Here is a 26,306-nt window from a genome sequence, read left to right as displayed (position 1 = left end):
ATGACATAAAATATAGAACATCAAAGGTAAATGAATCATAAATAAACCCTATTTTATCCATTCATTATATATAAGTGTTGAATACAATTATACCTCTGCCTTGACAAAGATTGATTCTCGAGTGATGCGATAGCAAATACCGGGAAAATCGTGAACAGTAAAGGAATACTGTTCACTATTTATAGACACAGGACCCAGCCTGTGAAGAATTACAATCATACCCCTCATAAAAGTTTACAACAATGACTCGAACTTTTATGGGCTAAAGAGTCATTCTATCTTTAAGTCGGTTTGCATTTCCGAAGCTTCATGAACTGCATCCTTCGGTATCTCGTACAAACAGCTTCAGCCGAAGCTGCTTCTTCCTGCATGACCTTCGGCGACGAAGCATGGTCCCAACAGTAGCCCCTTCGCGGTGCTAGATCGTTTTTCGTAACGAGCTTGATCCGTGAAAAAAGTATCTCAGGCTTCGGGAAGCCGAAGGTCCAAAAAACACCTTCCCTGAGCTTGTTGCTGAGAAACGATTTAAATAATCCGAGCGTAAGGTGGCCCCGCCATGCAGCAGTTACACGTGTACTGGCGATTCACCTTCTCGGGTTCTGTGGCCCAGTGTTCAGTGGATACCAGCTGTTCGCCTGGTGTAAAAATCCTGGCGACTCGCCTTCTTGCCTGCATTACTATATAAATAGACGGGTAGGTGTGAAGTTACCACAGCATTCATTGCTATTTGCACTGTTTTGCTGCCAAAATTTTTAACCATAGCCGAAGCTTGACTCTCAGGACCAAACGAAGCTCCAGATTGAAGCCTGCTTCGTCAGAAGTAAAAGCTTCGGAAGAAAAAGCATTTAGTTCCCAAAAATTTAGAGTTAAATGGCCAGAGTGCGTTCTACTGCTAGGGTTGAACGTGAGGGAGGTGAAGCTGAAGGATCGGAGACTGTTCCCATCTCCGAAGCGATGCAACGATCCGGACTGGTAACCCCGGAGGAAATCCCCACTGCTGAGGCAGAACATGCGACTGCCGAAGCGGAAGAAGAAAACATTGAGGAAACTGATTCCGAAGATGACTACCGTATTGCCCTGCCAAGTAAGCCCAGCCACTTGGACTTCGGAAAGTCGACTGTTTCGAAGGCTGATCTGTCCAAGATGGTGAAATCGGGTTATTTCAATGAAAGTCAGAAGAAGCTACTTCGCTTCGGAGGGAAAGAAACTACCCCAAAGCCGGAGAAGGATGAAATAGTCATTTTCAAGAGCTTTCTAAAGGCTGGATTAAGATTCCCCCTGCATGGGATTATTGCAGAGGTATTGAAGAGGTTTGGTATCTACTTTCATCAGTTGACTCCTAACGCTATCGTTAGGCTTAGTGTTTATATCTGGGCCCTCCGAAGCCAGGCGGTGGAGCCGTTTGCGGACAGTTTTTGTCGAGTTCACGAGCTGCACTATCAAACGAAGGCTAGAAAAGATGGATTACATGATAACTTTGGTTGCTATAATTTTGCTTATCGGAAAACCACAAAGTTTCCTGTAATCAGCTACCGAAGCAAATGGGCAGCAGGCTGGAAGTCAGAGTTGTTCTATGTCAAGGTTGATGATGACAAGGAGAAGCTTGTGCAAAGTCCGCTTGAACTAATCTTCGGAGAAACCCGACCTCGCTGCAACATGACACCAGAAGGTCCAACCCAACAAGCGTTGGATGAATTCAGAATTATTGCAGAGCATATCAGTACAAGAGACCTGGTTCAGGAGTTTTTGGCTTTTAGGGTTTTTCCTAGTTTAAAAGAATGGGAAATGCCGAAGCTAGAAGGGGAGAAGAAAGAAGGGGAACTTGTGCGGTTACCTTACTATTACAAGTTTAAGAAGTACTTTAAAACACCTTGTCAAGAGTGGTTGGATACAATTGAAATAATGTGCAATGAAATACTCGGCAATTACTCCAAAAAAGAAGATCAGTTGATGACTGCGGCCTTCGGTACCCGTCCGAAGCGAAGACTAAATCGAGTGCTGGACGCCGTGGGTTTTGAATACCCTGACTACGAAAATCTGAATAAAGGTATCGGAGGCCGGAAAAGGAAGAAGATAACCGAAGCCTTAAATGAAGATGAGAAAGACTCATCAAAAGAGAAGAAAATTCCGAAGAAGAGGAAAATGTCTTCTCCGAAGCAAAAAGTATCCGACGAAGAAGAAACTCCCGCATCACACTCTGCCACTGACGTGGAGGAAATTTTGAAGGTAATGACTGAATCCCTGCCTGCGAAGCTAAGTCCATTGAGGCCTGAACTGACAAAGTTTTTTCAGAAGAAAAAGGAGCCCGAAAAAACGAAGCAAACGACTAAAGCAAAGAGACAAAGAATCATCGCTGTGACAGAGGTCATTGACAAGACACCACCGAGAGCTTCAGCTCAGAAGATACCAGCGGCTGAGGGAATAACAAATGTTGAAATCACACCTTCGGAGGTCGCGGCTGCCGAAGCTACCTCGATTGAAGATTTGAACTTGGAAAGCACAATCGAACACATCGACAAAATGCTGCTAGACATGGCCACAGAAGAAGCTACTACTGCCGCCGAAGAGACCATGGCTGCAGTGTCGGGGAAAGAAAAGGAAATTGCTGACGAAGCTTCAGAGGACGAGGCCTTCATGTTTCAAAATTTAGTTGGAGAAAAATTGTCAAAAAGCGAAATAGAAGAGCTTAAAGAGTATGCCAAATCTTGCGGATATAAACCAGGAGCACTCCTCTTCGGAGGTATTGATGATGAAAAATTAGACTGTATCCGGGATCAAACTGGAGCTAAGGTTATCGATACTCTGTCAAAGAGTGTCGGTTTTCCGAAGCTAGAAACGGACATTAGCCGCTACCGATGACAACATATCGTTGGTAGTTTATTTTATTCCAATTTCAAGCTGGACTACTTTTCCCTTGACTTTTATTGTTTTTAATAATGAAGATATGTCTTAACGAAGGTTGTTTTCGTGCAGAGTATGTTGTTGAGCAAAGCTTTAAAAATGCAGCAAGATCTGGAAGACAAGAAACACGAGGTTATAATTGAAAATTTAGAAGGCAAAATAAAAGAGCAATCAGCTACTATTGAAAAGAAGAACTTCGAGCTTCAAGCAACTGAAGGCTTATTGGCGGAAGCCGAAGCTAAAATAACAGAACTGAACACGAAGCTTCTCTGCCAATCTGAACAGTTTGAACAAGAAAAACAAGAACTAAATGCAAAACTTGAAGCCGAAGTTCAACAAAATTCAGATTTGAAAAAACTATTGGCGGGCCTTCAAGACAAATGTTTGGAATTTAGCAACAAATGTATTCAATGACTGAGAAAAATCTTCCACTCAGTTGGAGCTAGCAGTGAGAAATTCACCCCGTCAGCTGAAGATTTACCAAAGACTTTCGAACATATTGAGGGTGAAATTGATGAGCTTGACGAAGTTATAGCCGGGCACGGTGACTTCTGCGCCTGGGTAGCTTCTCGGGGCACTGCTGCGGCTTTCCTAAAAGTTGGCTGCGATCATGGAAAAATTGTCAATAGGCCCAATTTCACTTTATCACCATCAATTCTAGATGACATTCCTGATCTCGCCCGAAGCATTTCTAATAGATTCGTAAAGATGATATGGACAAAAGGCGGGCGAGAAAAGGCTGGAGACGAAGCTCGGAGTCATCTTGAACCAGTAAGAAATCATACCTTGTGCTTACCTCTTCCTTCAAGCTCGATTTTGACTTACAATAACTTAATTCATGTAGGATGACGAAGCCGAAGCCGATGATTAAGGAGAATGACGCCGAAGCCGAGGTCCCTTGAAGATTAAATAGGAGTAGACTGTAGACAGACTCAAGAAACTTTTGAGATAACCTTTGTAAATGTGACTAAACTTGTCTTTAATGAATTCTGTTTATACCTTGTAATATGCTCTTACCCTTCCATTAATGTATGAGAGGTGCTTCGGTGTGGACGAAATTATCTTTTTGAGCCGAAAGCGAAAAAAACACCTTTCCTTCTTTTCGTACACAGCGAAGCATAAAAAACAACATTTCCCTTTCTTCCGAAGCTCTTCTTTTCGTACACGAAGAAGTACAAAAGACAGTTTTTCCTTTTTGCCGAAGCAACCACTTATGCTATGATGATGGTTATCCTACATATGCCTGGATGAATGTTTATGAATGCAAATGCTATGATGTAATGTGATGTGCAAATGAATGTCCAAACACATATCCGAAGCCATAATCACAGCCGTTATTTCCTTAGAAATAATCACATATCAGCACTGAGTTTTCGCTGTAAGCTCTGCATTCCCTTAGGAACGACTTTGGAGCTTCTTCGCCTTTTACTTTCGGCGGAATCAGCGTTGACTTTTCGCTGTAAGCTATGCATTCCCTTAGGAACGACTTTGGAGCTTCTTCGCCTTTTACTTTCGGCGGAATCAGCGTTGACTTTTCGCTGTAAGCTCTGCATTCCCTTAGGAACGACTTTGGAGCTTCTTCGCCTTTTACTTTTCGGCACTCGATGATGCGTTCTCAGCTTTTACATTTACATCCTTGGGGGATTTCACTCTTATAGAACTAAAAAAGGAAATTACATATGATGGCCCCATTAAAAACCTTTCTCCCCCTTCAGAAAGGAAAAGGGTGCCATGAAAGAAAAAATATAAAAAATTACATCAAGTTACACATAATATCGCCGAAGCTCATCCGCATTCCAAGATCTAGGAATGTCGTTGCCGTCCATATCCTTCAATCTGTATGAACCGGGTCTTGACGAAGATGCTACCAAAAAAGGTCCCTCCCATTTCAACTGCAACTTGCCCACTGTATCTGAGTTAGCCACTCTCCGAAGCACCAAATGTCCTGGCTCAATATTCTTTAGCCGAACCTTTCTATCACGCCATTTGATTGTTTCGGCTTGATACTTATTGATGTTCTCCACAGCTTGAAGCCTGATCCCTTCTATAGCATCTTTTTCCACAGAATGAACAGCTTCAGAATCTGATTCTGTCGAAGCTACTACTCTTATTGATCCAGTTTTGGCTTCCTCCGGAGTTATTGCTTCGTCACCAAACAATAGTTTGAATGGAGTAAAGCCTGTTGACCTTGATATTGTTGTGTTGTGGCTCCATACCACTTTGATTAATTGATCTGGCCACTTTCCCCTGGGTTGATTGAAGATTAACTTCATTATTCCTGTCATTATAATGCCATTGGCTCTTTCAACGAGTCCGTTTGACTCCGGATGCCTGACTGATGCAAAATGGATCTTCGTACCAAATTGATCACAGAAATCTCTGAAAGCTTCGGAGTCGAACTGTGTTCCATTATCTACAGTGATGGCCTTTGGTACCCCGAAACGACAAACAATATTCTGCCAGAAAAACTTTTGAATAGTGGCCGAAGTTATTGTGGCTAAAGGCTTTGCCTCAATCCATTTAGAAAAATATTCCACAGCCACTACAACATATCTTAAGTTCCCTTGGGCCGGTGGTAACGGACCTAACAAGTCAAGGCCCCACCTTTGCAATGGCCAGATGGGTTGTATGAGCTGGGTTAAGGACGAAGGTTGTTTTTGATCTCGTGCACATTTCTGACAACCTTCGCACTTTTGAACTAATTCTGCTGCATCCGAAGCTGCCTTCGGCCAATAAAACCCTTGACGGAAAACTTTACCAAGTAGTGGCCTAGATCCAATGTGGGATCCACACAGGCCTGCATGTATTTCTTTCATCAATTCTATGCCTTCGGTTCTAGATAAACACTTGAGTAGTGGAGCACAAACTCCATGCTTGTACAACTCCCCTTCTATCATGACATATGGACGAGCTCTTGCCTCTATCCTCCTGTTATAAGTTTCATCATCTGAAAGGAATTTACCCTGAAGGTAAGAGATGATCTCAGTTCTCCAGTCTTCGCTATAAACAGGAGATATACTGAGGACTGCTCTTTCAAGGAGTTCCACTGAAGGTGCTTTTATTGTTTCGAAGAACATATCCGAAGGTAAAGGCAGCCCCTGTGCTGCTGATTTAGCTAGCAAATCAGTATGCTCATTTTGTCCTCGAGGGATATTTTTGACAGAAAATCCTTCGAAGGAAGCTTCGACTTTTCGGACCGTGTCTAGATATTTTTCAAGCTTCGGATCTTTAGCCTTGCAACTCTTGTCGATATGACCCAAAACAACCTGGGAATCAGTTTTAAGAATGGCCCTTCTGATTCCCATTGCTTTTAACTTCCGAAGACCCAAAAGCAGGGCCTCGTACTCAGTAATATTGTTTGTACAACTAAAATCAAGTCTTGCCGCATAACAAGTTTTAACTTTGGATGGTGAGACCAACACAGCTGCTGCTCCTGCTCCGAAGGTTCCCCAAGACCCATCGCAAAACACTGTCCATACTTCGTCATCTTTATTTGTTCCTTCATCCTGAGCCCCTGGCGTCCAATCGGCGATGAAATCTGCCAACGCTTGAGACTGGATCGAAGATCTATGCACATAATCAATGCAAAATTCATTGAGCTCTGCAGCCCATTTTCCGATCCGCCCAGTAGCTTCTCTATTTCTCATAATATCCTTCAACGGCTGCGAAGAAGGAACAACAATATTGTATGCTTGAAAGTAATGCCGAAGCTTCCTGGATGCCACCAAAACAGCATATAATACCTTCTCCAATTCTGTATAGTTTTTCTTTGATATACTAAGAACTTCAGATACAAAATACACTGGGACCTGCTTCTTGACTTGGCCATCTAGCTTCTCCTGAACAAGTGCTGCACTTACCGCTGAGTGCGAAGCTGCCACATATAATAACAAAGGAGCCCCTGGCGTTGGTGGAGTTAATGTTGTTAAATCTATCAAATATTGCTTCAGTTCCTCGAAGGCCTTTTGTTGGTTTGGTCCCCATTGAAAGACTTCGACTGATTTCAGCACTTCGAAGAATGGTAAATTTCTTTCTGCTGATCTGGATATAAATCTATTAAGAGATGCCAGCCTCCCTGTCAATCTTTGGGCCCCCTTTTTTGTAGTTGGTGGCTCCATTCGAAGTATAGCTTCAATTTTACTTGGATTAGCTTCAATTCCCTTTGTTGAAACCAAGCATCCAAGAAATTTCCCCTTCTTAACTCCGAAGACACATTTTTCAGGATTCAACTTTAGGCCAGCTTGTCTAAAACTAGCGAAGGTCTCCTGCAAATCAGCAATATGATTTTCCTATTTCGTGCTTTTTACAATGATGTCGTCAACATAAGTTAGCACATTTCTGCCTATCTGATACTGGAGAACCTTCGCAGTCATTCTGCTGAAACTTCCTCCAGCGTTCTTGAGCCCCTCAGGCATCCGAAGGTAACAATATGTTCCACTTGGGGTTATGAAACTGGTCTTTGGCTCATCCTCCTTCTTCATCCAAATTTGATGATAACCTGAATAACAATCGAGAAGACTCATAAGCTCTGACGAAGCTGCTGCATCAACTAGGGAGTCTATCCTTGGCAAAGGGAATTCGTCCTTCGGATAGGCCTTGTTGAGATCTGTAAAATCGATACACATTCGCCATTTGCCATTGGCCTTTTTTACCATAACAGTGTTAGCTAGCCATTCTGGGTACTTTACTTCTCTGATAACTCCTGCACTGAGGAGTCTTTTGACTTCATTACGAGCACCTTCGGCCTTGTCATCAGACATTTTCCGAAGCCTCTGCTTTCTGGGTCTGAAGGATGGGTCAACATTGAGCGAGTGTTCAATAACATCCCTGTTAACTCCGCAAAGATCATTGGCTGACCATGCAAAAAACATCTTTGTTGTTGAACAAAAACCTTATCAAGGTTTTCTCCTGTTCTTCGGATAATTGAGAGCCCAACAGCACCCTCTGCTCTGCTATGTCCTCACATAAGAGCATGGGCTTCGGCTGATCTGCTGAAGCTGCTTTCTCCCTTCTGAATTTGTACTATTCACAAGCTTCAGCTCCATCTATGTTATGGATTGCTTTTGAGTCAGTCCAGCTTCCCTCAGCCCTTCTGGCAGCTTCCTGACTCCCATGAATAGCAATGGGTCCTTGATCCGAAGGTATCTTCATGCAAAGGTAAGCAGGATGAAGAATTGCTTCGAAAGCATTGAGGGTGCCACGACCAATAATTGCATTGTAAGGGTATTCCATGTCAACAATGTTAAACACAACTCACTCAGTTCTGGTGTTGTTAATGAATCCGAAGGTCACTGGCATGGTGATCCTGCCCAGTGCTACAATCTGTCTTCCTCCGAAGCCACAGAGAGGGTGTGTAGCATCATGAATCTTATCTTCTGGCTCTTGCATTTGCTTGAAGGCCTTAGCAAATATGATGTCATCTGCACTGCCTGTATCAACCAAGACATTGTGGACCAGAAACCCTTTGATAACGCAAGAAATAACCATAGCATCGTTATGAGGAAAATCCTTGAGTTGAAGGTCCTCCTGGGAGAAGGTGATTGGAATGTGGGACCACCTTGACTTGATGAAGGGTCCCTGCACTCCAACATGTTGTACCCTTCTCTGCGCCTCTTTCTTTTGCTTTTTGTTGGCTGGTTCTGAGCACGAACCACCTGTTATCGGGAGCACCAGCTTCGGAGCCGAAGCAGTTCCAGCTCGATCGTTGAACGAAGCCATCAGCTCAAAAAAGTGGAAGTGAGTTCACCGGAGGTGGGCGCCAATGTTGGGAACTTGTTCTCAAATGCTATGAATTAAGAACAAGGCAACATAAAATGTTAAATGTTAATGTTCTTTGTCCAATGAAAAATTATTCCCTTGAGGATAATGGGCTTTGGACGAAGGTTGATAACAATATAATTACGAAGGTCATATCTTCGTAATTGAATTCTAACAGATGACATAAAATATAGAACATCAAAGGTAAATGAATCATAAATAAACCCTATTTTATCCATTCATTATATATAAGTGTTGAATACAATTATACCTCTGCCTTGACAAAGATTGATTCTCGAGTGATGCGATAGCAAATACCGGGAAAATCGTGAACAGTAAAGGAATACTGTTCACTATTTATAGACACAGGACCCAGCCTGTGAAGAATTACAATCATACCCCTCATAAAAGTTTACAACAATGACTCGAACTTTTATGGGCTAAAGAGTCATTCTATCTTTAAGTCGGTTTGCATTTCCGAAGCTTCATGAACTGCATCCTTCGGTATCTCGTACAAACAGCTTCAGCCGAAGCTGCTTCTTCCTGCATGACCTTTGGCGACGAAGCATGGTCCCAACACACAGTGTATATAGAGAAATTAACATTACACCAAACATATAAACAAAATACACAGTAATAATCTACATATTAAACTAAAATCCTAGGAACAGAAATCATAATTTTTGGAGTTATAGATTTTAAGTTATAGATTTTCAAAGGTTTTATGTGTTTAAAATAGATTAAGTGAGGGATTAATTTTCTTACTGTTTTCATGACATAACAGAGGCTCTAGGTGATAGATAATAAAATTACAAAATTTCAGGAACTGGAATGGAGTAATTTGGAGTTCATATGCATTTTCTATGAATTATTGAAGTTCTAGCAATTATTTTCCTATTAAAAATCTATTTATAAATCATTTTCTCTGGTTTTATAAGGTTCTGGACCTTGCCTCAATTTCAGTTAAGTACAGGGGCTAGCGCGCAAGATTTCCCGTGACTCAGGCAACCCCCCCCCATACGGACGGCGGGTTGATTTCCATATACTAGGGGGTCTGTTTTGCAAAGTAGTCACAGCGAAAGGGTATCATTTATTCCGGGCCGCCCGATCCGGAATGGTCGGCACAGATTAAATTTGCGCACATCACTATCCCCCCGTTCTCTCCGATCGTCCAATCATGATCGGACGCCCACGATTTAACACATGTCTGATCTAATCCTGTTCCTTTGATTCACATCCAGCGGTCTAGATCTAGCGCCCCAAAGGTTTTGCCAGGATCTAATCATGGCCACCCATTACTAGATCGACGGACGGATGTCGCGCCGCCCAGGCCCAACCTTGAGCACGGCCGCGCCGCCGTGTCCATGGCGAAGAACCCGCCGGCGCACATCGATCCGGTGCCCAAGCAACAATCCCGGCCCCCCCGCGAATCCGAAACGATGCCCAAGTCCACCCGAACTCACTAACCTAGCAATTACCAGGAATCGCGCAATGTAACCATCCATCTACGGCGAGCAGCGGCCGTCTTCGGTGAGCCATCTCCACCGTCGTCCCAACGCGCGATCCCGAGCGTAATCTAATAGCTACGCGTGGGGCATATAACAGGAATTGGCAGGGGGGTCCTTACCGCGATTCGACCGCACCAATAGCACCTCCACTGCAAATTGTGGCTTCGCGCAGGCGCCCTACGACGGCGGGCAATCGCCGATCACCCAGTACTGCTTCCACACGACGATGCATCTCGCACGAACGGCGAAGACTCCACGACCCACCTCGATCACTCTCCAGGGTTACAGAGTCACCCATGGTTGAGACCAATAGCGGCGACGGCGCGACTGGTACTGCCTTCTCTGGTGGCGACTGGCGAGGGGTTGGGTTGCGGCAAAAGGAGGAGCACGAGGAGGGGTTGGGTCCGCATTTGAAGCACCAGGCGAGGTGGAGATATGGGGTGCGGGGTTAGCGCGCGGATGCAACAGCTCACTCCTATTTCCCCGGCGACGGACTCGGTCACGTTTGCGTCGTGGCGGTGGAGAATATAGCGCTGACATCATGGGTCCCACGCGGAAGTGGCGAAGTGGGCTGAGCGCGTGCGAACAACGGGGCCCACGGAAACAGTGAGACAGGCGCGGAAGAGTTCACTGCTGGGTGGCTGGCTCGATAGGCCCACCTGCCAGTGAGGCAAGCGAGGTGGCCACGCACGAGCAGAGGAGGGTCGGGCTGGCGCGCCTCCCTTTTGGGCCAGGGTGAAATCAATCTTGGGCCAGGCAGGGAAATAGGGCCCAGAGCATAGGTTCATATTCCCCATTTTCTTTTCTTTTATCATTTCTAATTTCCTTTCTTGATTCAAATTCAAATGGAGTTCAAATTTAATTCAAACTTTTGTGGCCCATCATTACAATTTATATTTGTGAAATTATAGGTACTAATCTTGGATATATTTATTTACATATATTATTTTATTTATTCATATCCTTTATCTTTTTCTTTTCTCCACCTTTCTAGGATTCCCTTTAAATCCTAAATTCCCATTTAGGTATTAATATATTTCTCTTTATTTTATTTTTTTTTGTATTGCCACAAAATGCACACAAAATAAAGTCCAGCATGATGCACAATTTAGTAGCTTATCTCTTATTATTTGTTGTTTGTTTTTTTTAATATAGTGTTCACATGTTATGGTAAATAGATGCAATACACATATAGACAAAGGAAAGAAAAAAAATATATATATATAATTTTTTTCTCTCTCCTTTTATAATATCACTTACATATTGGGTATTACATGACCGCACACGATACCCCAGAGGGTTTGGACTCGCCTCTATGAGAATGTCCACCGAAGCGGAGTTGCTTGGCGGGTCGAGGCCAAATCCAAAAGGCACGAGATGGGAATCGATCGGTACCTTTTGGTCAACGGGCGGTGACGAAGTCACGTCAGGGACTGACTGCACCGTCGTCTTAGGTACGAGGGTGACGCCTAGCAAGTCCTTCGCGAGCGTGCTGGCGTCGCCCATTTGCTTGAGGTTGGTGTGTTGCGGGGAGACGGCGCTCGTCTTCGTCTCAGACGTGAGGCCGATGCCCGACGCGCTCTCCATCGGGGCGCCGGCGCCGTCGACTCGCTCGACATCCAACGAGGTGTCGCCTCCTGCTTGGCCTTGGTTGCCCCGCCTCCTCCTCCATCGGTAGGGGAGGGGACGAGATAAGCCCGAATGTCATCCTTCCACCACGTGGGGAAGGCATCGTCGATTTCCCCGCCGGCGGGCGGGTTGTCGACCGCCATTGTCGCTGTCGCGCGGTGGGGGAAGGAGTATCATGTCGTAGCTGCCGTCGAGGGACATGAACTCAAGACTCCCGAAACGGAGCACCGTCCCGGGCCGGAGAGGTTGCTGGAGACTGCCCATCTGGAGCTTGACGGGAAGCTGTTCGTCAACACGCAGCAGGCCCCTACCTGGCGCGCCAACTGTCGGCGTTTCGAAACCCGGGGGTCCCTAGACCGACGAGTGAATTGTTGCCGCGTGCCCCAGCCCAGATGGGTCGGCGCGAGGCAGAACGCGAAGGGGGGAGAAGCAGCCGGAGGGAGACAGGCGTGGGAGGTGGAACCCGCGGCCTTCGTGTTAGCCTCGCGCCCAGGTCGGGTGCGCTTGCAGTAGGGGGTTACAAGCGTCCACGCGGGAGGGAGCGAGCGGCTTTGCGCGAGCGCCGTCCCGTCCTTCCCCGCGCGGCCAACCCTCTGTAAGAGGGCCCTGGACCTCCCTTTTATAGGCGTAAGGAGAGGATCCAGGTGTACAATGGGGGTGTAGCAGTGTGCCAACGTGTCTAGCGGAGGAGAGCTAGCGCTCTAAGTACATGCCATCGTGGCAGCCGGAGAGGTTTTGGCACCCAGTTCGTGTGGTGTCGTGGCCGTCGGAGGAGTGCTGGAGTCTGGCGGAAGGACAGCTATCGGGGCTGTCGAGTCCTTGCTGACGTCCTCTTGCTTTCGTAAGGGGGCTGAGAGCCGCCGTCGTCTTGGAGCGTGCGGGGCGCCATCATTACTCGTATAGTGGAGCGAGCCAGATGGGACGCCGGTCTTGTTCCCCGTAGCTTGAGTCAGCTCGGGGTAGGGTAATGATGGCGCCTCCTGTTGATGTGGTCGGTCCGTGCCCTAGGTTGGGCGAGGTGGAGGCTCCTCCGAGGTCGAGGTCGAGTCTGTCTTCCAAGGTCGAGGTCGAGTCCGAGCCCCCGGGTCAGACAAGGCGGAGACCGTCGGCTGAGGCCAGGGCGGAGTCCGAGCCCTGGGGTCGGGCGAAGCGGACTTCGTCGTCCTTCGGGGCTGAGCCCGAGTCCGAGCCATGGGGTCGGGCGAAACAGAGTTCGTCGTCTTCCGGTGCTGAGCCCGAGTCCGAGCCCTGGGGTCGGGCGAAGCGGAGTTCGTCGTCTTTCGGGGCCGAGCCCGAGTCCGAGCCCTGGGGTCGGGCGGAGCGGAGTTCGTCGTCTTCCGGGGCTGAGCCCGAGTCCGAGCCCTGGGGTCGGGCGAAGCGGAGTTCGTCGTCTTCCGGGGCCGAGCCCGAGTCTGAGCCCTGGGGTCGGGCGGAGCGGAGTTCGTCGTCTTCCGAGGCTGAGCCCGAGTCCGAGCCCTGGGGTCGGGCGAAGCGGAGTTCGTCGTCTTCCGGGGCTGAGCCCGAGTCCGAGCCCTGGGGTCGGGCGAAGCGGAGTTCGTCGTCTTCCGGGGCTGAGCCCGAGTCTAAGCCCTGGGGTCGAGCGAAGCGGAGTTCGTCGTCTTCCGGGGCTGAGCCCGAGTCCGAGCCCTGGGGTCGGGCGAAGCGGAGTTCGTCGTCTTCCGGGGCTGAGCCCGAATCCGAGCCCTGGGGTCGGGCGAAGCGGAGTTTCCTATGACGCCTGAGGCCAGTCTTGGCTGCTGTCAGCCTCACTCTGCCGAGTGGCTCCGCAGTCGGAGCGGCGCAGGTGGCGCTATCCTCTTGTCAGACCGGTCAGTGGAGCGGCGAAGTGACTGCGGTCACTTCGGCTCTGTCGACTGTAGGGCGTGCGTCAGGATAAAGGTGTCAGGCCACCTTTGCATTAAATGCCCCTGCGATTTGGTCGGTTGGCGTGGCGATTTGTCCAAGGTTGCTTCTTGGTGAAGACTGGGCCTCGGGCGAGCCGAAGGTGTGTCCGTCGCTGGAGGGGGTCCTCGGGCGAGACGTAGATCCTCCGGGGTCGGCTGCCCTTGCCCGAGGCTGGGCTCGGGCGAGGCATGATCGCGTCCCTCGAATGGACCGATCCTTGGCTTAATCGCACCCATCAGGCCTTTGCAGCTTTGTGCTGATGGGGGTTACTAGCTGAGATTTAGGAGTCTTGAGGGTACCCCTAATTATGGTCCCCGACAGATACGAAATTGAACGACGTGGCACACCTTTTTTGACGCGGCCATTATGGCAGAGGTGAAGTGTCGCCCGCTTTGCCTGCCAAAGGTGCCGCCTGCCCTGTCGCAGAGTTAATGCGACAGGACGAGTGGTTGGCGGGATAGCCATTGTGCGTGCGGGAGCCGTTCGAGGAACAGAACACGGGCGCATCATCTTCACGCCATGGGAGGGGGCTCTCTCGCTGTCCCAGGAGGGGACATGAGCCTGCAGACGACTTGACCGCTGCTTCTGCCCGCCTGCTGCCGCCATTACTGCCGGCCCATTTCTGGCCGTATCGACCGTCGCGCCTTCTCCTGCGGCTGATTGACCCGTGACCGATGTGCTCGGTTGGCACTGTTGGGTCGTGTGCGGGGTTGCCTCGAGTCGCGGCACCGGTTCCGCAGTCGAGAAGGCGCGGTACTAGCGCGAGTGGTGGTGCAGTTTCTTGCACGTAGTAATCGGTGCGCCGGTTACATGACATGTGGGCCTGGGCCTCCAAGCTGGACGCGTCGAAGTTGAAAGGGTGTGCCCCCTTGGTGTGGTTGCATGCCGCCTGCATGGCGGTCCGCCCTTTCACCCGCTGGTCCGGGCGATAGTGGAGAAATGCTTGTAACCGCTGGGCTGTTGTGCGCTCCGCGCGCGGCGGTTTGGCTCCTTCTGTCCTGGGGCAGCTTGCATGACGCGTGGGACCCATCCCCCGTGTCGTAGGGGGAGGACCTTGGAGCGTGTTGGAGAAGACTCAGTCCGCGACGGCTGAGGACGCAAGTGGGGAGAGTCGCCTTTAAAAGGAGGGTGACCCCCTTGGATGGCAACCATGTCTTCGCACTTTCCTCATGCGTCGTGTCCTTCCACCTTCTGAGCCCCCGGATGGGGAGCGCTTGCGTCGCTTTCGTCTTGCTGTTGTTGGAGGAACGCAACTTTGCGGAAGTTGGTACCTTTCAGCCATCGCTCTGCTTCAAGGATTTTCATCAGGCAGCCCGGCTGCATCCCCTTGCCGGTGGTCACCCAAGACGGTGACCACTAGTTCGATGGTGGGGAGAAGCGAGCCGAGCTGCAGCCTCTGCCCCTCCCTCAGCTTCAAGGATGTTCATCATCCTTGCTGGGGCGGAGGGCGGGCGGAGCCGGAGCTCTACCTCTCGCACGGGTTCGTGGGTCATCCTCTCCTTCAGCATTCGGGGGAGAGGGTGCTCACTGGCCTAGCGGAAGGGGCGGACTCCGACAACGCGGGGCTGGCCACGAGCGTCGTCAGCTTCAGCGCGTTGGGCTCGCTGGCTCAGCTGACTCTGGCTCGGCTCCCGGTGCCCCCTCCCGCCGTACGAGCGGTCGCCGCGCCGCGCGCACCGGAGGGTCGCCCAAGACGTCGCGCGCTGCTAGGGCGGCGTTCGTGTTCTTGGGCGGTCCTGCCTTTGCTCCGGTACAACGCCTCTTGCACGGAGGTTGGTGCTTCATCTGTCTGGGAGGATCCGAGTGGGGATCCGCAGGTGGGCAGATGGCTGCCATCGTCGACGTTGAGGTGGTGGCGGCTGAAGATGTCCTCGTTGCCGACGAGATCGCCGCCACCATCCGCGCTCTGGGCCTCCGGCTCTTTGGCTTTGATAGCTTGTCCTCGCCCCTTGAGTGGGGACGTGGGCGAGGAGCTCGTCGCAGCAGCGTCCGCCCTGAGGTCATCGCTGCTGCTGTTTGGCCACTTCGGAGCGGGGGTCGTTGTCGCTGCTGCCGGAGCGGGCATCGGCAAGCCACCAGGGGTTTTGTCGCCCCGCAGGCCCTCCAACGTGGGGCGTTGTTCGTACATGCGGGGGTGGAACCGGAGTTCCGTTTGTAATGGCACCTTGAGTGCCAGTGTTTGTTCATTGTGGCTGTCGAGGCCTGAACATGTAGGTATTTTTGGGTGTAATACCATGTTTTTTCCCTCATTTTCGAGTACTGGGACTCGCCCGTCGGCTAGCCGAACCGCTTAACCAAATGTGAGTTGCTCTATGCGGAAGGTGACGAGTGAGGTATCCGTATCCCGGAGGCGTAGGAATCCCTCGGCTCGGTCGGCCTTGCGCCCGAGGCTTCTATTGCTTAGTTAAAGAAACCCTCGGCCGCTCTTCGATGAGCCGGAGCCGGAGGCAGCGGTGCCATCGCAGACAGAGGCAGAGTTGGCTCGAAAAAGGGAGCTTCGTCGGCCGGGGCTTGGCCAGGACCAACGCCGGAGTCGAGTTGCCGAGCCCACGAGCCAGGCTGGTGTCCTCGGGGGACGGCTGGCTGAGGCTTCGGGGCGGCCGGCCGAGCCGTCTGCTCGGACCGGGTTCCCAGAGGAGACCCTAGCGGCGATGGCCCGGGCGTGGTGCTGACGTCGTCCTTCGGAGTGGAGATCCTCCGACCGTGTTGCCGTCCGAGGCTCGGTCGGACTTCGCCGATGGTGGAGTTGACGCCGAGGGTGCTGCTGCTCCCCCTCCATCGACGTCTGAGCCTGCAGGATCGGTTCGCCTGTAGTATGCATATGTTTTTTGCGGCCGTCGAGGCCCAAACATACTGTCGTCGTGTTGTAAAGCTGTGTTTCTTTTCCCCTTGTTTCGAGTATCGAGACTTGCTTGTCGGTGGCAGAATCGTTCATCCGAGCGAGAGTTACTTCTCACGGAAGGTGACGTGTGAGGTATCCGTATCCCAGAGGCGTAGGAGTCCCTCGGCTCGGTCGGTCTTGCCGCTTACGTGTACTCTTACTCGTCCGTAGGATTCTTTTGTCGACATGGTCGAGATGGCACGAAAAACTGTTTCGGTAGAAGAGTCTTCGAGCGTTAGGACTTGTTCGGTCAGCGGAACCATTATTCCAAGCGCGAGTTACTTATCGCAGAAGGTGATGAGTGAGGTATCCGTATCCTGGAGGTGTAGGAGTCCCTCGGCTCGGTCAGCCTTGCCTGCTTACGTGTACTCCGTCGTTTTCAGGATCCCACCATCGAAGTAGTCGAAAAACACAAAAAATGTTCATGCCGAAAGACTTTTTTTCGAGGAAAATTTTGACGCAGAGGGGGTTCGCCCCTTCTAGCCCCCGAGGGAGGGACGGGCTTTTCCGAGGCAAGGCCGGCCCTTCCTTGATGGTTAGACTTCATATGTAAATGAGGTATATGAACGGCTTGAAAACATCTTAAGGGTAGAAGCGACGTAGCTGTCGGATGTTCCAAGCGTTGCTGTAGACCTCGCCTTGACTGTTGGCCAACTTGTATATCTCGGGCTTCAAAACCTTGGCGATGATGAATGGCCCTTCTCAGGGAGGCGTGAGCTTGTGCCGCCCTCGGGCATCTTGTCGTAGTCGAAGCACCAAGTCGCCCACCTGGAGGTCTCGGGACCGAACCCCTCGGGCATGGTAGCGTCGCAGGGACTACTAATACCGCGCCGAGTGTAGTAAGGCCACGTCCCAAGCCTCTTCCAGCTGGTCCAGTGAGTCTTCTTGGTTGGTCTGGTTGCGTTGATCATCGTAGGCCCTCGTCCTTGGGGAACCGTATTCTAAGTCTGTGGGCAAGATGGCCTCGGCCCCGTAGACTAGAAAGAACGGCGTGAAACCCGTGGCTCGACTTGGCGTCGTCCTTAGGCTCCAGACCACCAGGGGAGTTCCTTCATCCATCGCCTGCCAAACTTGTGGAGGTCGTTGTAGATCCTCGGCTTGAGTCCTTGCAGAATCATGCCGTTGGCACGCTCTACCTGCCCATTCGTCATGGGGTGAGCCACGGCGGCCCAGTCCACCCGGATGTGGTGATCCTCGTAGAAGTCCAGGAACTTTCTGCCGGTGAACTGGGTGCCATTGTTGGTGATGATGGAGTTCGGGACCCCAAAGCGATGGATGATTTTGGTGAAGAACGCCACCGCCTGTTCGGACCTGATGCTGTTTAGGGGTCGGACCTCGATCCACTTGGAGAATTTTTTGATGGCGACCAGCAGGTGCGTGTAGCCCCCGGGTTCCTTCTGCAAGGGACCGACGAGGTCCAGACCCCACACAGCAAACGGCCAGGTGATGGGTATTGTTTGCAGAGCCTGAGCGGGTAGGTGCATCTGCCTTGCGTAGAACTGACACCCTTGGCAGGTGCGGACAATTCTAGTGGCGTCGGCCACCGCGGTCGGCCAGTAGAAACCTTGTCGGAAAGCGTTTCCAACAAGGGCTCAGGGCGCTGCGTGATGACCGCAAGCCCCCGAGTGTATTTCTTGTAAGAGCTCCTGGCCTTCGGCGATGGATATGCATCGCTGGAGGATGCCAGAGGGGCTGCAGTGGTAGAGCTCCTTCCCGTCACCCAGCAAGACGAATGACTTGGCGCGCCGCGCCAGTCGCCGAGCTTCGGCTCGGTCGAGGGGCAGCTCTCCTCGGTGGAGATATTGCAGGTACGGGGCCTGCCAGTCTCGATCAGGCGGGACCTCATTCCACTCTCCCTCGACACGCAGTGCCTCACCCTCGGGGGCCAAGGGTGTCTCGGGCTGAGCCGAGGGCGCCTCGGGCTGAGCCGAGGGCACCTCGGGCAGGGCCGAGATCTTCTCGGGCTCGGGCGTGTCGTTGGTCTTGACTGAGGGCTGATGTAGGTCTCGGGAGAAGACGTCCGGGGGAACCGTTGTCCGCCCCAAAGCTATCTTCGCCAGCTCGTCCGTAGTCTCGTTGTATCGTCGGGCGACGTGGTTGACCTCTAGCCCGTAGAACTTGTCTTCCAGGCGCCGAACCTCGTCGCAGTAGGCTTCCATCTTCGGGTCGCGACAGTGGGAGTTCTTCATGACTTGGTCGATGACAAGCTGCGAGTCACTGTGAGCGTCGAGGCATCGGAACCCTAGATCGATGGCGATGCGCAACCCGTTGACCAGAGCCTCGTACTCAGCCACGTTGTTGGACGCCAGGAAATGGAGGCGTAGCACGTAGCGGAAGTGCTTCCCGAGGGGCGAGATGAAGAGCAGGCCCGCGCCTGCCCCTGTTTTTATCAGCGACCCATCGAAAAACATGGTCCAGAGTTCCGGTTGGATCGGAGCTGTCGGAAGCTGGGTGTCGACCCATTCAGCCACAAAGTCTGCCAAGACTTGGGACTTGATGGCCTTCCGAGGGGCGAACGAGATTGTCTCGCCCATGATTTCCACCACCCACTTTGCAATCCTACCCGAGGCCTCTCGGCACTGGATGATCTCCCCGAGGGGGAAGGATGACACCACAGTTACTGGATGAGACTCGAAGTAGTGTCGCAACTTTCACCGCGTCAGAATCACCGCGTATAGCAGCTTCTGAATTTGTGGGTAGCGGATCTTGGTCTCGGACAGTACCTCACTGATGAAGTAGACCGGCCTCTGGACGGGCAATGCATGCCCTTCTTCTCGCCTTTCGACCACGGTCGCGGCGCTGACCACCTGAGTGGTTGCGGCGACGTAGATCAAGAGGGCTTCTCCGACAGCGGGGGGCACTAGGACGGGTGCGTTTGTAAGGAGCGCCTTCAGGTTCCCGAGGGCTTCCTCGGCCTCAGGGGTCCAAGTGAAGCACTCGATCTTTCTTAAGAGGCAGTACAGAGGTAGGCCTCTTTCGCCGAGGCGCGAGATGAAGCGGCTCAGAGCCGCAAGGCATCCCATGACCCTCTGTACGCCTTTCAAGTCTTTGATGGGCCCCATGTTGGTGATGGTCACGATTTTCTCTGGGTTGGCCTCGATGCCCCGCTCGGAGACGATGAACCCCAAGAGCATGCCTCGGGGGACTCCGAAGACGCACTTCTCGGGATTGAGTTTTACGCCTTTCTCCTTGAGACACCGGAATGTCGTTTCAAGGTCGGAGAGGAGGTCGGAGGCTCTCCTCGTCTTGACTACGATGTCATCAACGTAAGCCTCGACCGTTCGACCAATGTGCTCCCCGAACATGTGGTTCATGCACCTTTTGTACGTCGCACCCGCATTCCTCAAACCAAATGGCATAGTAACGTAGCAGTACATGCCAAAGGGCGTGATGAAAGAAGTCGCGAGCTGGTCGGACTCTTTCATCCTGATTTGGTGATACCCTGAGTAGGCATCGAGGAAAGACAGGGTTTCGCACCCAGTAGTGGAATCCACGATTTGATCGATACAAGGCAGAGGGTAGGGAACCTTCAGACATGCTTTGTTTAGACCAGTGTAGTCTACACACATCCGCCATTTCCCTCCTTTCTTTCTCACAAGCATAGGGTTGGCAAGCCATTCGGGATGGAATACCTCTTTGATGAACCCAGCGGCCATCAGCTTGTGGATCTCCTCGCCTATGGCTCTGCGCTTTTCTTCATCGAATCGGCGCAGAGGCTGCTTCACGGGTCGGGCTCTTGCTCGGATATCCAGTGAGTGCTCGGCGACTTCCCTCGGTATGCCAGGCATGTCCGAGGGACTCCACGCAAAAACCTCGACGTTTGGGCGGAGAAAGTCGACGAGCACTGCTTCTTATTTGGGGTCGAGCTCGGAGCCAATCCGGGTCTGCTTGGAGGTGTCGTTGCTGGGGTCGATAGGGACGGATTTAACCGCCTCTGCTGGTTCGAAGTTGCCGGTGTGGCGCTTCGCATCTGGAACCTCCTTGGGGAGGCTTTCCATGTCGGCGATGAGGGCCTCGGATTCGACGAGGGCCTCGGCGTACTCCACGCACTCCATGTCGCATTCGTACGCGTGTCGGTACGTGGGGCCGACGGTGATGACCCCGTTGGGGCCCGACATTTTGAGCTTGAGGTAGGTGTAGTTGGGGATGGCCATGAACTTGGCGTAACATGGTCTCCCCAGCACTGCGTGGTAGGTTCCTCGGAACCCGACCACCTCGAACATGAGGGTTTCCCTTCGAAAGTTGGAGGGAGTCCCGAAGCAGACGGGCAGATCGAGTTGTCCGAGGGGTTGGACGCGTTTCCTGGGGATGATCCCGTGAAAAGGCGCTGCGCCTGCCCGGATCGAGGATAGATCGATCTGCAGGAGCCCGAGGGTCTCGGCGTAGATGATGTTGAGGCTGCTGCCTCCGTCCATGAGGACCTTGGTGAGCCTGACGTTGCCGATGACGGGGTCGACAACGAGCAAATATTTCCCCGGGCTCGGCACGCGGTCGGGGTGGTTGCCCTGGTCGAAGGTGATGGGCTTGTCGGACCAGTCTAGGTAGACTGGCGCCGCCACCTTTACCGAGCAGACCTCCCGACGCTCTTGCTTGTGGTGCCGAGCCGAGGCGTTCACCACTTGCCCACCGTAGATCATGAAGCAGTCGTGGACCTCGGGAAACTCCTCTGCCTTGTGGTCCTCCTTCTTGTCATTGTTGTGGGCCCTGCCACCTTCCGTCGGTGGCTCGGCCTTGTCAAAGTGGCGCCGAAGCATGACGCACTCCTCAATGGTGTGCTTGACGGGCCCCTGATGATAGGGGCACGGCTCCTTGAGCATCTTATCAAAGAGATTGGCACCTCCAGGAGGTTTTCGAGGGTTCTTGTACTCAGCGGCGGCGACAAGGTCTGCGTCGGTGGCGTCGCGTTTCGCTTGCGACTTCTTCTTGTTCTTCTTCTTGGTGTCGCGCCGAGCGGACGGTTTGGGGACGTCTTCCGGCTGGCAGCCCTGGGGCTGCTTGTCCTTCCGGAAGATGGCCTCAACCGCCTCCTGGCCAGAGGCGAACTTGGTGGCGATGTCCATCAGCTCGCTCGCCCTGGTGGGGGTCTTGCGACCCAGCTTGCTCACCAGGTCGCGGCAGGTGGTGCCGGCGAGGAACGCGCCGATGACGTCCGAGTCGGTGACGTTGGGCAGCTCGGTGCGCTGCTTCGAGAATCGCCGGATGTAGTCCCGGAGAGACTCTCTCGGCTGCTGGCGGCAGCTTCGGAGATCCCAGGAGTTCCTAGGGCGCACGTACGTGCCCTGGAAGTTACCGGCTAAGGCTTGGACCAGGTCGTCCCAGTTGGAGATCTGCCCTAGAGGCAGATGCTCCAGCCAGGCTCGAGCGGTGTCGAAGAGGAACGGGGGGAGGTTGCGGATGATGAGGTTGTCATTGTCCGTTCCACCCAGCTGTAGGCCAGTCGGTAGTCCGCGAGCCACAGTTCCGGCCTCGTCTCCCTCGAGTACTTTGTGTTGGTAGTCGGGGTTCGGAACCGGGTCGGGAACGGCGCCCGTCGTATGGCCCGGCTGAAAGCCTGCGGACTGGGTGGTTCGGGCGAGGCGCTCCGATCCTCCCCGCTATCGTAGCGTCCCCCACGCCTGGGGTGGTAGCCTCGGCGCACCCTTTCGTCGAGGTGGGCTCGACGGTTGCGGTGGTGGTGCTTGTTGCCGAGGCGACCCGGGGTCGCAGGCACCGTGTTGCGCGTGCGCCCGGTGTGGACCGAGGCTGCTCGCACGAATCCGGAAGTCGCGGCGCGATGCTCCGGGGGATACCCCTGCCTTTGGGAGGTAGAGCTTTCGACCCGTCGGACCGCGGCATCTTCTAGGAGGTTCCTGAGCTCTCCCTGGATACGCCGCCCCTCGGTGGTGGAGGGTTCCGGCATCGCTCGAAGTAGTATCGCAGCTGCAGCCAGGTTCTGGCCGACCCCACTGGAAATCGGGGGCAGCCTTGGCCTGGTATCGTCGGTGATGCGGTGCTGGACGTCCTGGGCCAGATGACGCGCTTCTCCGGCCGGAGCTCGGCCTGCCCACTCCTGTCTGAGGTTCAGCCGAGGCTACGTAAGTGTTCCTGCCTCCTCGTCGAGCCTGGCCTGCATCTCGCGGATTTGCTCGAGCTATGCGTCCAGACCCCCCGCAGGGACTGGGACCACAGCTAGCTCCCGAAGGATGTCAACGCGAGGCGCAGGCCTAGGGGGATCGCCGTTCTCCGGCATACCAAGATGGTTGCCTTCACCGAGACCCCCTAGATCGACGTGGAAACATTCGCGACTTGGGCCACAGTCCTCGTCGCCGAGGCTGTGGCTACCATCGGAACAATCGGAGAGGCAGTAGTCACATGCGGTCATGAAGTCCCGCATGGTACCGGGGTTACCAAGCCCAGAGAAATCCCAACCAGAGTCTGGCTCGTCATCTTCCTTGGAACCTGAGGGCCCGTAGGTCGACACGGCCGTCAGTCTGTCCCAGGGTGACCGCACATGGTGCCTCGGAGGGTTTGGACATGCCTTTGCGAAAGCCTCCACCGAAGCGGGGTTGCTTGGTGGATCGAAGCTGAATCTGAAAGGCATGGGATGGGAAACGGACGGTACCTCTTGATCGACGGGTGGTGACGAAGTCGCATCAGGGGCAGACTGCACCGTTGTCTCAGGTACGAGGGCGACGCCCAGCAAGCCCTTCGCGAGCGTGCTGGCATCATCCGTCAGCTCGATGTTGGCGTGTTGTGGGGAAACGACGCTCGTCTTCGTCTCCGACGCGAGGTCAACGCCCGGCGTGTCCCCCGCTGGGGCGCCGGCGCCGTCGACTCGCTCGACCGCCGACGAGGTGTCGCCCCCTGCTTGGCCATGCCTGCCCCGCCTCCTCCGTCGGCGGGGGAGGCAACGGGACAGAACTGAATGTTGCTCTTCCACCTCGTGGGGAAGACGTCGTCGATTCCGCCGCCGACGGGCGGGCTGACGGCCGCCATTGTCGTTGTCGCGCGGCGAAAGAAGGAGTACCATGTCGTAGATGCCGTCGAGAGACATGAACTCGAGACTCCCAAAACTGAGCGTCGTCCCGTGTTGGAAAGGTTGCTGGGGACTACCCATCTGGAGCTTGACGGGAAGCTGTTCGTCAACACGTAGCAGGCCCCTACCTGGCGCGCCAACTGTCGGCGTTTCGACCCCGGGGGGTCCCTGGACCGACGAGTAAATTGTCGTTGTGTGTCCCAGCCCAGATGGGTCGGCGTGAGACGGGACACAAAGGGGGGAGAACAGCGAGGGGAAACCGCGGCCTTCGTGTTGTCCTGCGCCCAGGGCGGCTGGGTGCGCTTGCAGTAGGGGGTTACTAGCGTTCGCGCGGGAGAGAGAGAGAGAGAGAGCCTTACGCGTTGGCCCGTCCTCCCGCGCGGCCAGCCTCTTCGTACGAGAGCCCTGGACCTTCCTTTTATAGACGTAAGGAGAGGGCCCAGGTGTATGATGGGGGGTGTAGCAATGTGCTAACGTGTCTAGCAGAGAGGAGCTAGAGCCCTAAGTACATGACGTCGTGGCAGTCGGAGAGGTTTTGGCACCCTGTTCATGTGATGTCGTGGTCGTCAGAGGAGCGCTGGAGCCCTGCGGAAGTACAGCTGTCGGGTCCTTGCTGACGTCTCCTTGCTGACATAAGGGGCTGGGAGCTGCCGCCGTCATGGAGCGTGCGGGGTGTCATCATTACTTGTTTACTGGGGCGAGCCAGATGGGATGCCGGTCTTGTTCCCCGTAGCCTGAGCTAGCTAGGGGTAGGGTAATGATGGCCCCCCTGGCGACGTGGCTGGTCCGAACCCGAGTTTGGGCGAGGTGGCGATTCCTCCGAGGTCGCTGAGTCCGAGCCCTGGGGTCGGGCGAGGCGGAGTTCGTCGTCTTCCGGAGCTGAGGCCGAGTCCGAGCCCTAGGGTCGGGCGAGGCGGAGTTCGTCGTCTTCCGGAGCCGAGGCCGAGTCCGAGCCCTGGGGTCGGGCGAGGCGGAGTTCGTCGTCTTTCGGAGCTGAGGTCGAGTCCGAGCCCTGGGGTCGGGCGAGGCGGAGTTCGTCGTCTTCCGGAGCCGAGGCCGAGTCCGAGCCCTGGGGTTGGGCGAGGCAGAGTTCGTCGTCTTCCGGAGCTGAGGTCGAGTCCGAGCCCTAGGGTCGGGCGAGGCGGAGTTCGTCGTCTTCTGGAGCCGAGGTCGAGTCCGAGCGCTAGGGTCGGGCGAGGCGGAGTCCATCTTCCGAGGCCGAGACGGGGGTCGAGCCCTGGGGTCGGGCGAGGCAGAGCTTCCTATGTCACCCGAGGCTGGACTTAGCCGCTGTCGACCTCACTCTGGCGAGTGGCACGGCAGTCGGAGTAGGGCAGGCGGCGTTGTATTCCTGTTAGGTCGGTCGGCGGAGCGGCGAAGTGACTGCGGTCACTTCGGCCTTGTCGACTAGAGCGCGCGTCAGGATAAGATGTCAGGCGATCCTTGCATTAAATGCTCCTGCGATACGGTCGGTTGGCGTGGCGATCTGGCCAAGGTTGCTTCTCTGCGAAAACTGGGCCTCGGGCAAGCCGAAGGTGTGTCTGTTGCTTGAGGGGGCCCTCGGGCGAGACGTGAATCCTCTGGGGTCGGCTGCCTTTGCCCGAGGTTGGGCTCGGGCGAGGCGAGATCGTGTCCCTTGAGTGGACTGAGCCTTGACCTTAATCGCGCCCATCAGGCCTTTGCAGCTTTGTGCTGATGGGGGTTACCAGCTGAGATTAGGAGTCTTGGGGGTACCCCTAATTATGGTCCCCGATAGATTTGTACCGCCGTTTCTAGCTCCTTGAGCTAGTGATCTCTTGACGGTTTCTGCTGGCTGTTCTTTCTGGACAGTACTTGCTCGGATAGGAAATTTAATATGTGGGGGGAAGGAAGGGTAGATAGTAAGACCCTTGGCCCCTGCAAAGTTTTCTTCAATTCCGAATTGTGTCCAAATGGTAAATAGAAGTCATTGTTGCAAGTCACCCCGACCCCGGATAAGCACAACCACAACTGGATTCATTCTAGCATTACAATTTTGTTTTGTGTAATTTCCTTTTTTTAAAATCTTATTATCCTGTGTTGTTCCAGATCTATTAATGATATGAAAGAACACTGCTTCTGGTCCCAAATTATGGAGAGAAAGGGTCCAACAGTCGAGACGGCTGAATGGGGCCAGGAATGAATTGGTAATGTACAGACACATTTGATAGGACACTAGGCCATGTAAACAAGTCTCTGGTCTCTCCATGTTGTTTAATTCAGATTATTGCAAATCATATTTAGATGATTGCAATTAGTTCATTTTATGGGTCAAAATCATATTTTTAGTTCAAATGTGTTGTAATTTGTTTAATAGCGCTTAAAGTTTTGAAATTTGGCGGCAGCTTCATTTTACTCATGAAAACTAGCGGCAACCTAATTTGGCCAAGCTAAAAAAATGAGAACCAAACAATGTATAATATAGGCCTGGTTTATTTTGACCAGGCAACCAAATATTGTTTGTTGGCTCTGTACATACGGGCTCTCTTGAGCCTGGTCCTCTCACTGAGCCAGGCTCAGACTGGGCCAGGCAACCAAACACATCCTACGTGTTCCAGGCGTGTTTTTGCTGTGGTTGGACCTAGATTCTTATTTCTAGACAAGTGTTTTTATGTTTCACAACAGCAATAAGTTAGGATAGATTAAAATTAAAATCTATCAGAAGTTACGAGTCAAAATTCGAGTTTTGTGT

At 52.9% G+C, this 26,306-nt stretch overlaps 1 protein-coding gene across 2 annotated transcripts in view; it reads left to right on the top strand.

Moving 5' to 3' along the window:
- The window catches only part of LOC103637623 (probable methyltransferase PMT15), a 68,130-nt gene extending 42,151 nt beyond the window's left edge, over positions 1-25,979 (top strand). For both annotated transcript variants that reach the window (XM_008659924.4, XM_008659925.4), the window contains one exon: positions 25,664-25,979. In XM_008659924.4, the coding sequence (XP_008658146.1) occupies positions 25,664-25,757 (94 nt within the window). In that variant the 3' untranslated portion in view covers positions 25,758-25,979. The remainder of the gene's footprint in view (positions 1-25,663) is intronic.
- Positions 25,980-26,306: the final 327 nt, after the last annotated feature.

The sequence above is a fragment of the Zea mays genome, chromosome 1 (assembly GCF_902167145.1).
Source record: "Zea mays cultivar B73 chromosome 1, Zm-B73-REFERENCE-NAM-5.0, whole genome shotgun sequence".
Classification (NCBI taxonomy): Eukaryota; Viridiplantae; Streptophyta; class Magnoliopsida; order Poales; family Poaceae; genus Zea; species Zea mays.
The sequence above is the reverse complement of the archived record's forward strand: the minus strand, read 5'-3'. Positions and strand labels throughout refer to the sequence as shown.